Source organism: Pteropus vampyrus, unplaced genomic scaffold (assembly GCF_000151845.1).
Source record: "Pteropus vampyrus isolate Shadow unplaced genomic scaffold, Pvam_2.0 Scaffold96, whole genome shotgun sequence".
NCBI lineage: Eukaryota > Metazoa > Chordata > Mammalia > Chiroptera > Pteropodidae > Pteropus > Pteropus vampyrus.
In genome coordinates, this window is record NW_011888877.1 from 401846 (window position 1) to 414573 (window position 12728).

Below are 12728 nucleotides of genomic sequence, written 5' to 3' on the forward strand. Positions count from 1 at the left end.
TATCTCCCAGCAAGTGAGAAGTCTCAGGCCCGGCAGGGAGGCAGACTGCTTCCCCTGGATACTTGTCAGTGGGGATTCCTATACATTGTCCTTGCTGGTGGTATCAGACTCACCCGGTTTTATCAACAGGACTCTAGTTCCATCTGGGGTAGAAACAAGCCATTCTGGACTCCCTTATGTTGCTAAGTTGCGGGTGGGGAAACACTAAGCCTGAGTTCCTTTCTTCTGTTGGGTGGGAGGTCATAAGATCTATAATTATGTTCCCCTTCCAGTCTTGGGAGTCCTTAGCCGGTTTGTTTTCCTCTTTCTACCTGTCAGAGTTCTCTTTCCGATGCCTCTTACATTATTTTATAATCATACTTACCCAAAATTGATCATTATACTTATCAGGGAGGAACAAGGAGAAATGAATCTGCCTTCTTGTCCAGACAAAAAAATCAGAATACAGTATTTTTAAAATTTTCTATCTGCATGAATTCACCGAAAGCCAAAAGCGCAAGCCCTATCCTAGAATTAGTTTTTAAATCATGTGTTTCAAACTTGAGTAAATTTGGCTATTTCTCTGTGTATGAAGAAATAGTAATAAGACAAATAGTTCTCAGGAAAAATGACTTAATGACACTGTTTTTACTCCACAGTGTGATGATTTTTATGCTGCTTTTATATCAATCCAGTATAGTAATTATATTCACTCATTTAACAAATATTTATTGAGTGTGTACTCTGTGCCAGGTACTGTTTTAGTCACTGGAAAGGTAGCAATAAAAATAAATTTAAAAAACCTTAAATCTCTGCCCTCCTGGAAGTTTACATTCTCTAAAACATGAAATATTTTTTCACTTAAAACCAATTTTAATCATAGAAACTATTCAATTTATTGTTTATTCATCCATATAAGTTTCAAATGGTCCACTCAGCTTATATCTATCTACTACACAAGGAATATTACATTCCACTGGGTATTTTCAATCATGTGTGTGTGTGTGAAATTTAACTGTATTTGTATAAACAACAAAGTGAGCAAAATAACTATTTTAACAAAAATGATACTCATGCTAGATTAAATTTAAAAGGCTGAAATCTGTCAAATGTCTATATGTTTAGCTAAGCATACAAATCTGACTGCAAATATGCAGGTGTTTTGAGACTTTAACCAGACTTTTTCTGTTTTCCTAAAATAAATCATGGCTCAAAGAAGGCATTCTTGGGAAGGTTATTTTATTAACAGAAGCTGATAAGTGAAAATAGAGTGAGAAGGTGAAGAGATCTTGGCTGATGGGGTTCGAAGTTGGAAGACTAGGAGAGAAGCAGTACCATAAAGAGAAATATTGAAGTTGGTCATGAGTGGAACTGATTTTAGAATGGAGGATGATTTGTTTTCAAATATGTTAAATTTGATGCAACAGGAAGATATTCAAATTAAAAATGTCCCAGCATAAAATTCTAGGACTTAAGAAAACTATCAGATCTGGAGCCATCTGGGTGTCACTGGCAAAAAGATAGAAGTTGTAGGAAAGGGTGAGATCTCTGAGAAAAAATGGCTTGGACAATGAAGAGTAGAGAGACCTAAGGACTGAATCTTCAGAAACATAAGAGTTCAGCTCCAAACCTTTGTGCTCCTCTCTCTCGTTATATTCTTTAGATTGTGATCTCATCTGATTATAGACCCAACTTGGCTAAATAAACATCTTCTCTATTTTTACTCATAATGTGAATCTACCCTGATATGAATAAATACAAAGATGCAAACAAAATATAGAGCAAATGCTTAAAGTAAACAAGGAAACCATAGTACACACAAGCAAAGAAATGAGAACCTAGGGCTACAATAAAGAGTTCTATGGGAAAATTAATTTCTATCTAGATTCATATTGTAAGAAAAATAAGATTTCGGAAGCTTTGAAAATCAAGTATAGTGTACTTGAGGGAGAGTTGTAAGTGTTGGATGTAGTTGAATATTAGACTCAGAACCTATATTTACTTATGGTAAATATAAAACCAATTTATTTGAGAACTTGGAGAGTAGGAAGCCAAAAAAGTTCTCTGTGCATGCTCATATTTACTGAACAAATAAATTGTAAAATGAATAAACTTACAAATCAAGACAAACAGTGATGTACTTTGGGTCACGGTTGCATGATTTTGAAGAGCATGAGTATCTTAGTGTAAGAAGTTCTTAGAAGTCCTAAAGAGAGAAACAAGAGACAGAGAGACTGGAGAAATAAATTTTTTAAAAACTGAAGTTTTATGGAAATTTAATTTAAAAAATACAGATTGACTAATACAAAAAAAAAAAACTGAAGTTTTAAAATTTTAGTGGCAAAATGGAGGAATGACAGGAGAGGGGAAAGGGTGCAGATAGGTTGACCGGTGTAAACTCAAGTTGAAGAACACGCTTAGAATTCTTACTACCTATTAATAAAATATGCAAAAAGATATTCCCACATGAAATATTACAGGCAAAACTAGACATCTCGGAGAGTATGAGAAATGAAGAAGGAAGAGACTAGATTAGAGTTGGATCAAAAAAATGCATGTTAAGAAGTGGATATGACAGTTGTACGTAGCTTACTCTGACATTAGAATTTGAGAGGAAGAGAGTTCTAAGACAGAGAGATTCAAAGGATATCTTGAAAAATTACATAATGAGTTCAATGACAGGCTCTGAAAAAAGTGCTGAGACAATATGACCCTCATTGAATTTCAAAGTCCAAAGCTATTCGTAAGTCAGTTTGTAACTAGTGCCCTAAAACAGTTGTAGCTCCAAGCTGAAGACTAAATTATGAAAAGTTAACCTTCTCAAATAACATAAGCAACTCAGGAAAACACACTTTAAATACTTTGTCTATATAAGCTTAAAACTAGATCCTTATTTTGTTATCTTGATTTATTTGGGAACCACTAGACTCTAAATTTTGATTTTAAATTATAAAATTATAATTTAAACAGCAAGAGCAACCAGAGCTATTTTAGTTTGGATGCAGACACAACGGCTGGCCTGCAGCCTGCAACCTGCCATATGGGCGGGAGGTTGGCTGACGTAGATGTTACTTCTTTATTCTGTACTGCGATAACTATGATTAAACCATTTTCACTCATTTTCAGCTTCATTTCTCTAGCCTCAGAAGCCCCCAGTCTAATAACTTCTTCTCCGAACTAGGTTGACATTAGAACAAAAGATAGATTGTGATTTTTGTTAAGAAACCCTACTCATTACCCTCAATTTTTTTTAAAGTGCTGGGTAGTCCCTCAACTTTCACAATTTCAACTACTGGTTTTGTCCTTTTAAAAGGCTCTACCTGTGAGAGGGAGCAAGTTGGCTGGCACGGGGCAGTGCCCACCACACAGGTCTGATTTAATAGCCAGAACACAATGTTCAGACATGCCTGAATAGAGTCAGCTGACCCCTCAGTAACAGGTGACTCACCACCCTCCCCCCATCATTTGGTTCTATGGCCTACCAATAAAGATTAAGACACAAAAACGTTGAATCACTATGTTGTGCACTTGAAACTAATATAATATTGTATGTCAACTATGCTTTAATTAGAAAAAAAATATGAGTGTGATGCCATGGAGGCCAAGGGAAGAAACCATATCAAGAAAGAGGAGTGTTGATCATTACTGAGAAGTAAGGGAAGATAAGGACTGAGAACCTCAGGCACACAGAGATCTCCGATCATGAGAGTAAACGCTCTTTTTGGTAGCTTGACCAAGGCCAAAGATATAGTGGAGCAGTGGAAGAGTTGGACAAGAGATGCATAAGTGGGGATAATTATAGATAACCTAAGAGATTTGGATGGCTATGAAAGGGAAGAGACAAAAGAGGAATATAGGAACTAGGGAGGTTTATACTTGTGGTTGTCATTGTTGTTTTTAATATAAAAGAGATTTGAACATAGAAAACGCTAGGAATGATTGAGATGGTGTTTAAATATTGAAAAGAAAGAACAATAATGTAAGTTTCCTGAGAAAGTGAGAGGAATATTGATCTAAAACGAATTAATAAAAACCTACATCATGAGATCCCCTTATAAAAGATTATAAGCGCTGGCACTTTTTCCTATAATAACTACCCATCTCCTCTTCAAATCATTTTCTAATATGATTCATTTTGTTTGTATTAACTCATTTGACTATCACTTATCCATTATTTTGGGGTCCAAAAAAAGCTACTAAAAATATGAGGCAAGTTAATAAATAACTTAAAGTTATTTGGCAAGCCATTTAAAAGAGCAAAAGTGATGCAAATAGGAGAATAAAAAATTAGTTGACTGTTAGAAATGGCATAGATTTAATAACGTACACTTCTTTTTAAAAGGAGAGGCTCTATTTTCCAAAATACTAAATAAATATATTAAGTCCAGATATCAGAAATTTCCAGGGCAAGTTTTATGCATATTTATTACAAATAACATATAGTGGGCATTCAATAAAATGAGTTTCTAAATTAACTATGCAAGTGTATATGCTAATTAAATGACACGCTGGCAAATTATAAAGTGTGAATTTATGCTTGCTACTGTATATTTTCAATTACGAATTAAGGGCAAGAATCACCACCTGCCCATGAATATACTTCAATTATTTAAAATATTTCACAAACCTATATTCTATCTTCTAGTTTGTAAATGAATGTCTCCACAGAGCTCTCATGTGTTTATAGTTACCGCACTGTAACTCAACGCTTATTTTATGTAACATTGCTTAAGGGGCACAGGATACTATAATTATAGCATAATCATAGTGAAACTCTGAGCATTTTTATTGGTAAAAATATTTCTGCAGCGATGAGAACCTAGTAAAATATACCAAAGTAATTTCACATTGTTTTATACTAAAATTTATGAGACTTGTAATAAGCTATGTCTTTAAACATTTACACAAAATGTAGATGTTGATAGTTGATACATATATGCACTGGCCTACAGCTGCCCTATATCCATATTTATCAGAGTTTTTCTGAAAAAAAATGGCGGTGGGGAAAACTATTTTTGTGTGTGTGTGCGCACACGTAGGTAAAATGAACATGACATACAATTTGCCATTTCCGTTATTTTTATGTGTACAGTTCAGAGGCATTAAGTACACTCACACTGTTGTGCAACTGTCACCACCATCCATCTCCAGCACTTGTTCACCACCAAACAGAAACTCCGCAGCCATTAAAAACTAACACCCACCCTCAAGGCCCCCCAGGCCCTGGTGACCACTAGTCTACCTTCTGTCTTTATGAACTGGATTCTTTTACATACCTCGGGTAAGTGGAATTATACAAAATCTGTCCTGTGTCTGGCTTATTTCACTGAGCATAATGGCTTCAAAGTTCATCCTTGATGCAGCATATGTCAGAATTTCCTCTTAATGGCTGAATAATATTCCATTTAGGTATATACCATATTTTGCATATCCATTTATCTCCTGATGGGCACTTTGGATGTTTCCACTTTTTGGCTATTGTCGATAATACTGTTATGAAAACTGGTGTACAAATATCTGTAAATCTCCACTTTCAGTTGTCTTGGATAATACCCAGAAGTGGAATTACTGGATCATAAGGTAATTCTGTTTCTTTTCATTTGTTTGCAATGCATAGGGTTCCAATTTCTCCACATCGAATGACCGTCTTTTAAGAAAACATGAATTAAAATTTTGTGATATAATTTCTTGTCTTATTTCTTTTCATTTCTCCTCCACGTCACTTGCTTTTATCACTGAAATCAAAACCATGGGATTTCTGATGCAAGACTTAGTCCAATTAGAAACCCTAATTCCAAGAAGCCTACTGAAAAGGTGATAGAGAAGGTTACAAGTTATAAATTCACAGATCTGTCATAAGGAATGGGGTCAGAGGGCAGAGTTTTCTCCCTAAAATCTTAATGCCACGCTACTCTCCTTAGAACGTGATGGCAAATTCAATTTACAACAAGAAGCTGAGAAGGAAGACAAAAGCTAGCTCTGATAAAAGCAAACTAAAAGGAAGTATGCACAAATGAAGAAGGGACAATGAGTTTTGCCTTTCAAATGGAGGTAGAATTAAAGGTAATATGTACCTATATAGTCCGTGGCTTTCTGTAGCAGAGGTAATCAAGGATTTAGAATGATTTTTTCTGACATTTTCTGCAGACTATTGTATAAAGTGAATAACAATTCTTTGGTTTAAAGTAGTATAAGCATTTGTTTCGATAAAATAAAGGAATGTTTATAGAAGTGAAATTAAGTGAAACATTCAATAGCTGAAACAGGCTAGAATTAGAATCATCATTTTAGAATTCAGAATAATCATCTAACAAAAAGTAAAATGATACAATTCATATAGCAACTTCTTTAATTAACATAAAAATATACGACTTCTCAGGTTCATTATACTATGCCTGTCATGACACTTTATAAAATATTTATGTAGACACTAAATTCTAATATTCCTGAATTTGTTTATATCATATTATAAAGAGAATATTTTACATATATATTTAACAATTTCACATGAAAATATATTCACCTAAAGGATAACAAGAATTTACAAAACGGAATAATATAAATTTACGGAAACAAACTAGCATTTTGTAATAAATCCAACTTTCTTACTAAAGAGAGATTAAAGTAATTTAGTTGAATTTCATCAAAATCGATTTAAAATAGAATTTCAGAATGACCACCTGGATGTGAAGGAACACTGTAACCATCCTTCAGAGTTACTTTTACATTATTCACATAGGATTTTGATTAGCTTAGCTACTATATGCACGTTGAGACTATTTCCCAGTAGACGATAACGCTGTTTCATCGTTACAGTCTCAGGAAATCCTAGAAAAGAGAGAGAACAATTTATAATACAATCATTTGTAATAATAATTTGCAGACATAAAAGGATGTAAGAGAACAGTGATCATTTACATTTATAAGTCCCTAAGGTCTCCACGAAGTTCAATTAACAAACGGGAATTTGGAGCCAAAAATATTATATAACAATACATCATGACACAATGTGATATTACTATATGTTACATATATTATATGCAGTACACACACATATACATATACTATCCACAGAACTCAGAAATCTGTTCATTAGTGCACTTTAGGAAAAGCAGTGGCTACCATTACTTCATAGTTGTTTTAATAACAGATTTATGAAAATAGAATTCACATACTATAAAATTCACCCTTATAAAGTGTACAATGGTTTTTAGTGTAGTCACAGAGTTTTGCACACATCTCCACTATTTAGTTCCAGAACATTTTCATCATCACCTCGAAAAGAAAGCTAGCCCACAGCTAACATTATACTCAATGGTAAAAAGCTAAAAAATTTCCTCTAAGATCAGGAACAAGAATGCCCACTCTTCCTATTTTCATTCAACATAATATTGGAAGTCCTAGCTAGAGTAATTAGAGAAAAAAAAAAAAAAAAAAAGTATCCGAATTGGAAAGGAAGAAGCACAACTATCACTATTTGCAGATGACATGATACTGTATACAAAAACCCCAATGACTTAACCAAAAAACTGTTAGAACTAATAAATTAATTCAGTAAAGTTGCAGATACAAAATCAATATATAAAAGTCTGTTGTGTTTCTATCCACTAATAATGAACTATCAGAGAGAAATTAAGAAAACAATCCCATTTATAAGTACAATTGAAAAGAATAAAATACCTAGGAATAAATTTAAGTATGTTGATGAAAGACCTATATACTGAAAACTATGAGATACTGATTAAAGAAACTGAAGAAGACACAAATAAATATAAATACATTCTGTGCTCATATTGTTAAAATATCCACATTATGCAAAGCAATCTACAGATTCAATGCAATATCTAACAAAATTCCAATGGTTATTTTCACAGAAATAGAGCATACAATCCTAAAAGTCATTAGGAACTACAGATCTTGAGAAAGAAGAACAAAGATGGGGGCATCATACTCTCTGATTTCAAACCATATTACAAAGCTATAGTGATCAAAATGGTATGGTACAAGCATAAAAATAGACTCATTGATCAACAGAACATAACAGAGTGCCCAGAAATAAATCCAAGCATATAAAGCCAATTAATTTATAACAAAGGAGTCAAGAATATAAAATAGACAAAGGACAGTTTCTTCAATTAATGGTGTTGGAAAATCTGACAGACATATGCAAAAGCATGAAACTAGACTATTATCTTAGGTCGTATACAAACATTAACTCAAAATGGATTAAAGAATTGAATACAAGACATGAAACCATGAAACACCTAGAAGAAAACATAGGTGGTAAGCTCACTGACAGAGGTCTTATGGATAATTTTTTGTATCCAACTCCAAAAGGAAAGGCAACAAAAGTAAAATAAACAAGTAGAAATATATCAAACTAAAAAGCTTCTGCATGGCAAAGGAAATCATCAACAAAATGAAAAAGCAATCTACCGAATGGGAGAAAATATTTGCAAATCTGATAAAGAGTTAATATCCGAAATATAAAAGAACTCAATAGTAACAGCAACAACAACAAAACAAGCAATTCAATTAAAATTTGGCAGAGGCTCTGCATAGACATTTTCCCAAAGAAGACATGCAGATGGCCAACAGGTTTATGAAAAGATGCTCAGCATCACTAACCATCAGAGAAGTGCAAAGCCACAATAAGATATTATCTCATACCTGTTAGAATGGCCATTAACAGACAAGAAATAAGTGTTGGTGAGGACATGGAAAAAGGGAACCTCTGTTTATTGTTAATGGGAATGCTAATTAGTTCAGCCACTATAGAAAAAGTATAAAGATTCTTCAAAAATTTTAAAAAATCAAAATACCATATGATCCAGTAATTTTACTTCTGAGTATTTATTCAGTAAAAACAAAAACACTAATTAGAAAAGATGTATGCACTCCCATGTTTGCTATAGCATTATTTACAGTAGCCAAGACATGGAAACAACCACCTAATTATCCATCGATGGATGAATAGATGGATAGATGGATGAACAGATGGATGAATAGATGGATAAAAAAAATGTGAGATACACACACATGCAAACACACACACGTGCACGTGCACACACAATGGACTACAATTCATCCATAAAAAAGAACGGAATATTGCCATTTGCAACAACATGGATGGAGAATGAGGATGCTAAATGAATTAAGTCAGACAAAGACAAACTCCATACGATCTTACCTATATGTGGAATCTAAAAAAAAAAACAAAGCGAGCAAACAAAAAAAGAGAATAAGCTCATAGATATAGAGAACAGATTGGTGGGGAGAGGCAAAACGGGTGAAGGGGATCCAAAGGTACAAAATTCTAGCTATAAAATAAGTAAGTCACGGAGATGTAATGAACACAATGGTGACTAAGGCTAGTAATACTGTATTCCATATTTGAAAGTTGCTAAGAGAGTAGATCTTGAAAGTCCTCATCACAAGAAAAAAAAAATTTTTGTAATGTACGGTGACAGATGTTAACTAGACTTATTGTGGTTATCATTTTACAATATATTATGTTACACACCTGAAACCAACACAATATTATATGTCAATTATACCTCAATAAAAAAAAGCTAGTACCCATTAACAGTCACTCCCTATTTCCCCTCCCTGTCCCTCACCCAGTAATCTACTTTCTGTTTCTATGGATTTGCCAATCGTGAATATTTCATATAAATGTAACCACATAATATGCTGCTTTTGATTCTGCGTTCTTTCACTTAGCATGTTTTCAAGGCTCATTTGTTATAGCAAGTACCAATAATTCATTCCTCTAATGGCCAAAGAATATTCTACTGTATGGATATACCACATTTTATTGATCCATTCATCCACAGATAGAAGTTTGGGTTGTTTCTACTTTTTGATTATTATGAACAATGCTGTTCTGAACATTATTATCAGTTTCTGCATGGACATTTGCTTTCGATTCTCTTGAATACACAACTAGGGATGAAATTACTGGTTCATACAGGAACTCTACGTCTAACAGTCAAGGAAATGCCAAACTGGTTTCCAAAGCATCTGTACCATCTGATATTCTCACCAGCAGTATAAAGGAATCCGATTTCTCTATAGCTTTGTCAACACTGTTATTATCTTTTTGTGAAACAGTATCTACTGTGGTTTTAATTTACATTTCCCTCATAACTAATGAGGCCGAACATCTTTTCATGTGCTCATTGGCCATTTGTCTATCTTATTTAGACAAATGTCTATTCAAGTCTTTTGCCCATTTTTAAATTGGATTATTTTTCTTTTTATTGTTGAGTTGTAAGAGTTCTTTATATATTCTGGATACAAGTTCCTCACAGTCGTTTTTAATATTCTGATTTTACAAACTGACTTTCTCACAGTGGACTTCTATTTGCTACATTCTCTATCAAAACAAAATGGCCTACATTTGCCTGAACAAAGTCTTGTAAGGACCAATATAAAAGATTGTCTATGCCTAAGAATGTACATCATAATGTTAGTTACAATGTTAGAAGTTCACATTCAGTATCCTTTGGCATAGCAATTAAATAAAGGAAAAACAAATTAGATAATAAAATAAAGGAAATAATTGAAGAGCATTAAGAATTACAAAATTTCATATACTTCTGAGGATCAGAAGGTAGAGTTGCTTATGATAAAGTCGTCTCATCAACACTTGATTTATACTTACTATAATAACAGTAATTACCATAATAAAACTAAATTTGCAATTGAGTATGATCATAAAACTGCTATTATAAAGATAATATGTCTCAGGCAAGCTTATTAGTTCTCAAAAATAAATTCAAAGTGCCAGAGGTACAAATATATCTACAGATTTTTAGAATATTGCAGGAATGAGCTTTTGCAATATTAACAATAGATCACAGAAGAAGAAAGGTTTGAAAACAAAGCAGATCTGTAAAAATTATATATGTGTGCGTATATTTTATATATAGATAGATATTAGACTCTAAACTAGCTTATGGAAAAAATTACATAATTTTGTCAAAGGTGACTTTTTAAAAACTTAGGTACATTTAAAAAAATAATAATCCTCAAAAACAAAGAAACATAGAATTAATGAAATCAAGATAGCAGCTTTTTCATTAAGTGCAGGTTAGTAGTCCTCCCTTCCAAAGCCTGCAGTCTCACAAATGCATGCAACTAGTCACAAAGGGAACCAGGGTAAAATGAAAGGAAAAAATCAATGCAAATCCATCATGGCCAGTGCACAGGCAGCTCAAACAATGCCCAGAGTCGACAATGTCAAAAGCATATGTGAAGGACAGTTCTGGCAGAGTGCTGCTCAGTGGCGACGCTAGGGCAGGCCTGACTATACAAATATATCACATATTTTAAAAGAAGGTCAAGCAACGAAAAAAGTTTTCTTGTATGTAGTATGCATATATTTTCAGAGAGCTTTGAAAGTCCTATTTTACCCAACTGCAAATGCTAAATAATAAGAAAAATAATTATGAAGTAAAGGTGAGAGAAGCAAATAAACACTTATGATTTAAGAAAAAAAAAACTGACACTTTTTATATGTCAGATATTTTATAAACATTTTACGTATACTTACATAACTGTCACAACAACCCTATGACTTTGGTGCTGCAATTATCCCCATTTTACAAATGCATAAACTTAAGGCAGATAGTGGTCAGGGTAGAGCTAGGATTCGAACTCAAGTCAGTCTGACTCTGGGGTCCATGCTAAGTTTCAGTATTACGAAGTGCTGACTACTACTTGAAAAACAAGCACTTGGATAAAACTGAGGAATTAGTTGCTATTAGAGAGTAAATCTCTTTTTTTCTCTTTAGTACTATGGAAAGTACCTTTGATTGTTCATTCTAAAAAAGAAGAAAAACTAATCAGGAAAGCAGACTGGGGGTTAAATTCTTGAGTTTAACTCCCAGCTCTTTGTTTTATTATGTTCTCACTCACTGTGTGACATAAGACAAGGAAAGTCTGTGTTTTTCTTAAATAACACTCCCCAGGATATTTGTGACTGAATGAGATCATCAAGAAAAAGGCAGAGTACAAAATAAATCTGGTTGCTGTGACTACGCTCAGAGAATCAATTACCAAGAGGGTAGTCAAATTATATTGGCAGTTGTATTCCTAACATACAAAAGGATATGTTGTAATCTAAAACTTCACCTGTAAATCTGTTATTTAGAATTTAAAACATGATCTATTTAGAACATTACGTGCTTCAAGAATAGTGCTGTATTACTATTACAACAATACTAGATGTAGTGAAGTTTGGCTTTTCTGCATTCATACTCCAGAGTTATCAAAAACACATTTCTCCCTCGTGTAGCCCTTGAAAGCACGTTAAGAAGGTCTGTCTTTCCCGTTCCCATGAGCCAGCTACGGGAAACATACCCATCCCAGCCTAAGACACTCATGGCATCCATACGGGGAGACCACAGGCGCCAAGGAAGTGGGGTGAGGAAGGCGGTAGGCTACTCTAAGAAGCAGAGCCAACATGTCCCATCTCCTAATAGCAATGATCCTTGGATTCCGGGACTGCAGAGTTAGGGCTTTGTCTTTCTTACTCTACCATGGTATCTTCATTTTTGTTCTTGAGATTCCCTACCTCAGGTCCCCTAATCTTTTGTCAGTTCTGGCATCTATGCCCCTGAGTCACCCTTTCTTTCCACTAGGAAAGCTCCTTCCTAGACCACTTCTCCACCTTTTCTTTTCTCCACTTAAACACTGTAAGGAACGACAAAGGCGTACAATGGATACTTCGAAGAGGATAAACC

General features: G+C 33.9%; 1 protein-coding gene across 10 annotated transcripts in view; it reads right to left on the reverse strand.

Moving 5' to 3' along the window:
* Positions 1 to 12728, reverse strand: part of TRDMT1 (tRNA aspartic acid methyltransferase 1) — an 83590-nt gene that overhangs the window by 7389 nt on the left and 63473 nt on the right. For 7 of the 10 annotated variants that reach the window (XM_023533107.1, XM_023533106.1, XM_011364368.2 and 4 more), the window contains one exon: positions 6159 to 6807. In XM_023533107.1, coding sequence (XP_023388875.1) covers positions 6707 to 6807 — 101 coding nt within the window. In that variant the 3' untranslated portion in view covers positions 6159 to 6706. Of the gene's footprint in view, positions 1 to 4374; positions 5627 to 6158; positions 6808 to 12728 lie in introns of those variants that run through there. The other 3 variants (XR_002781362.1, XM_023533104.1, XM_023533103.1) reach the window with 2 other exon arrangements.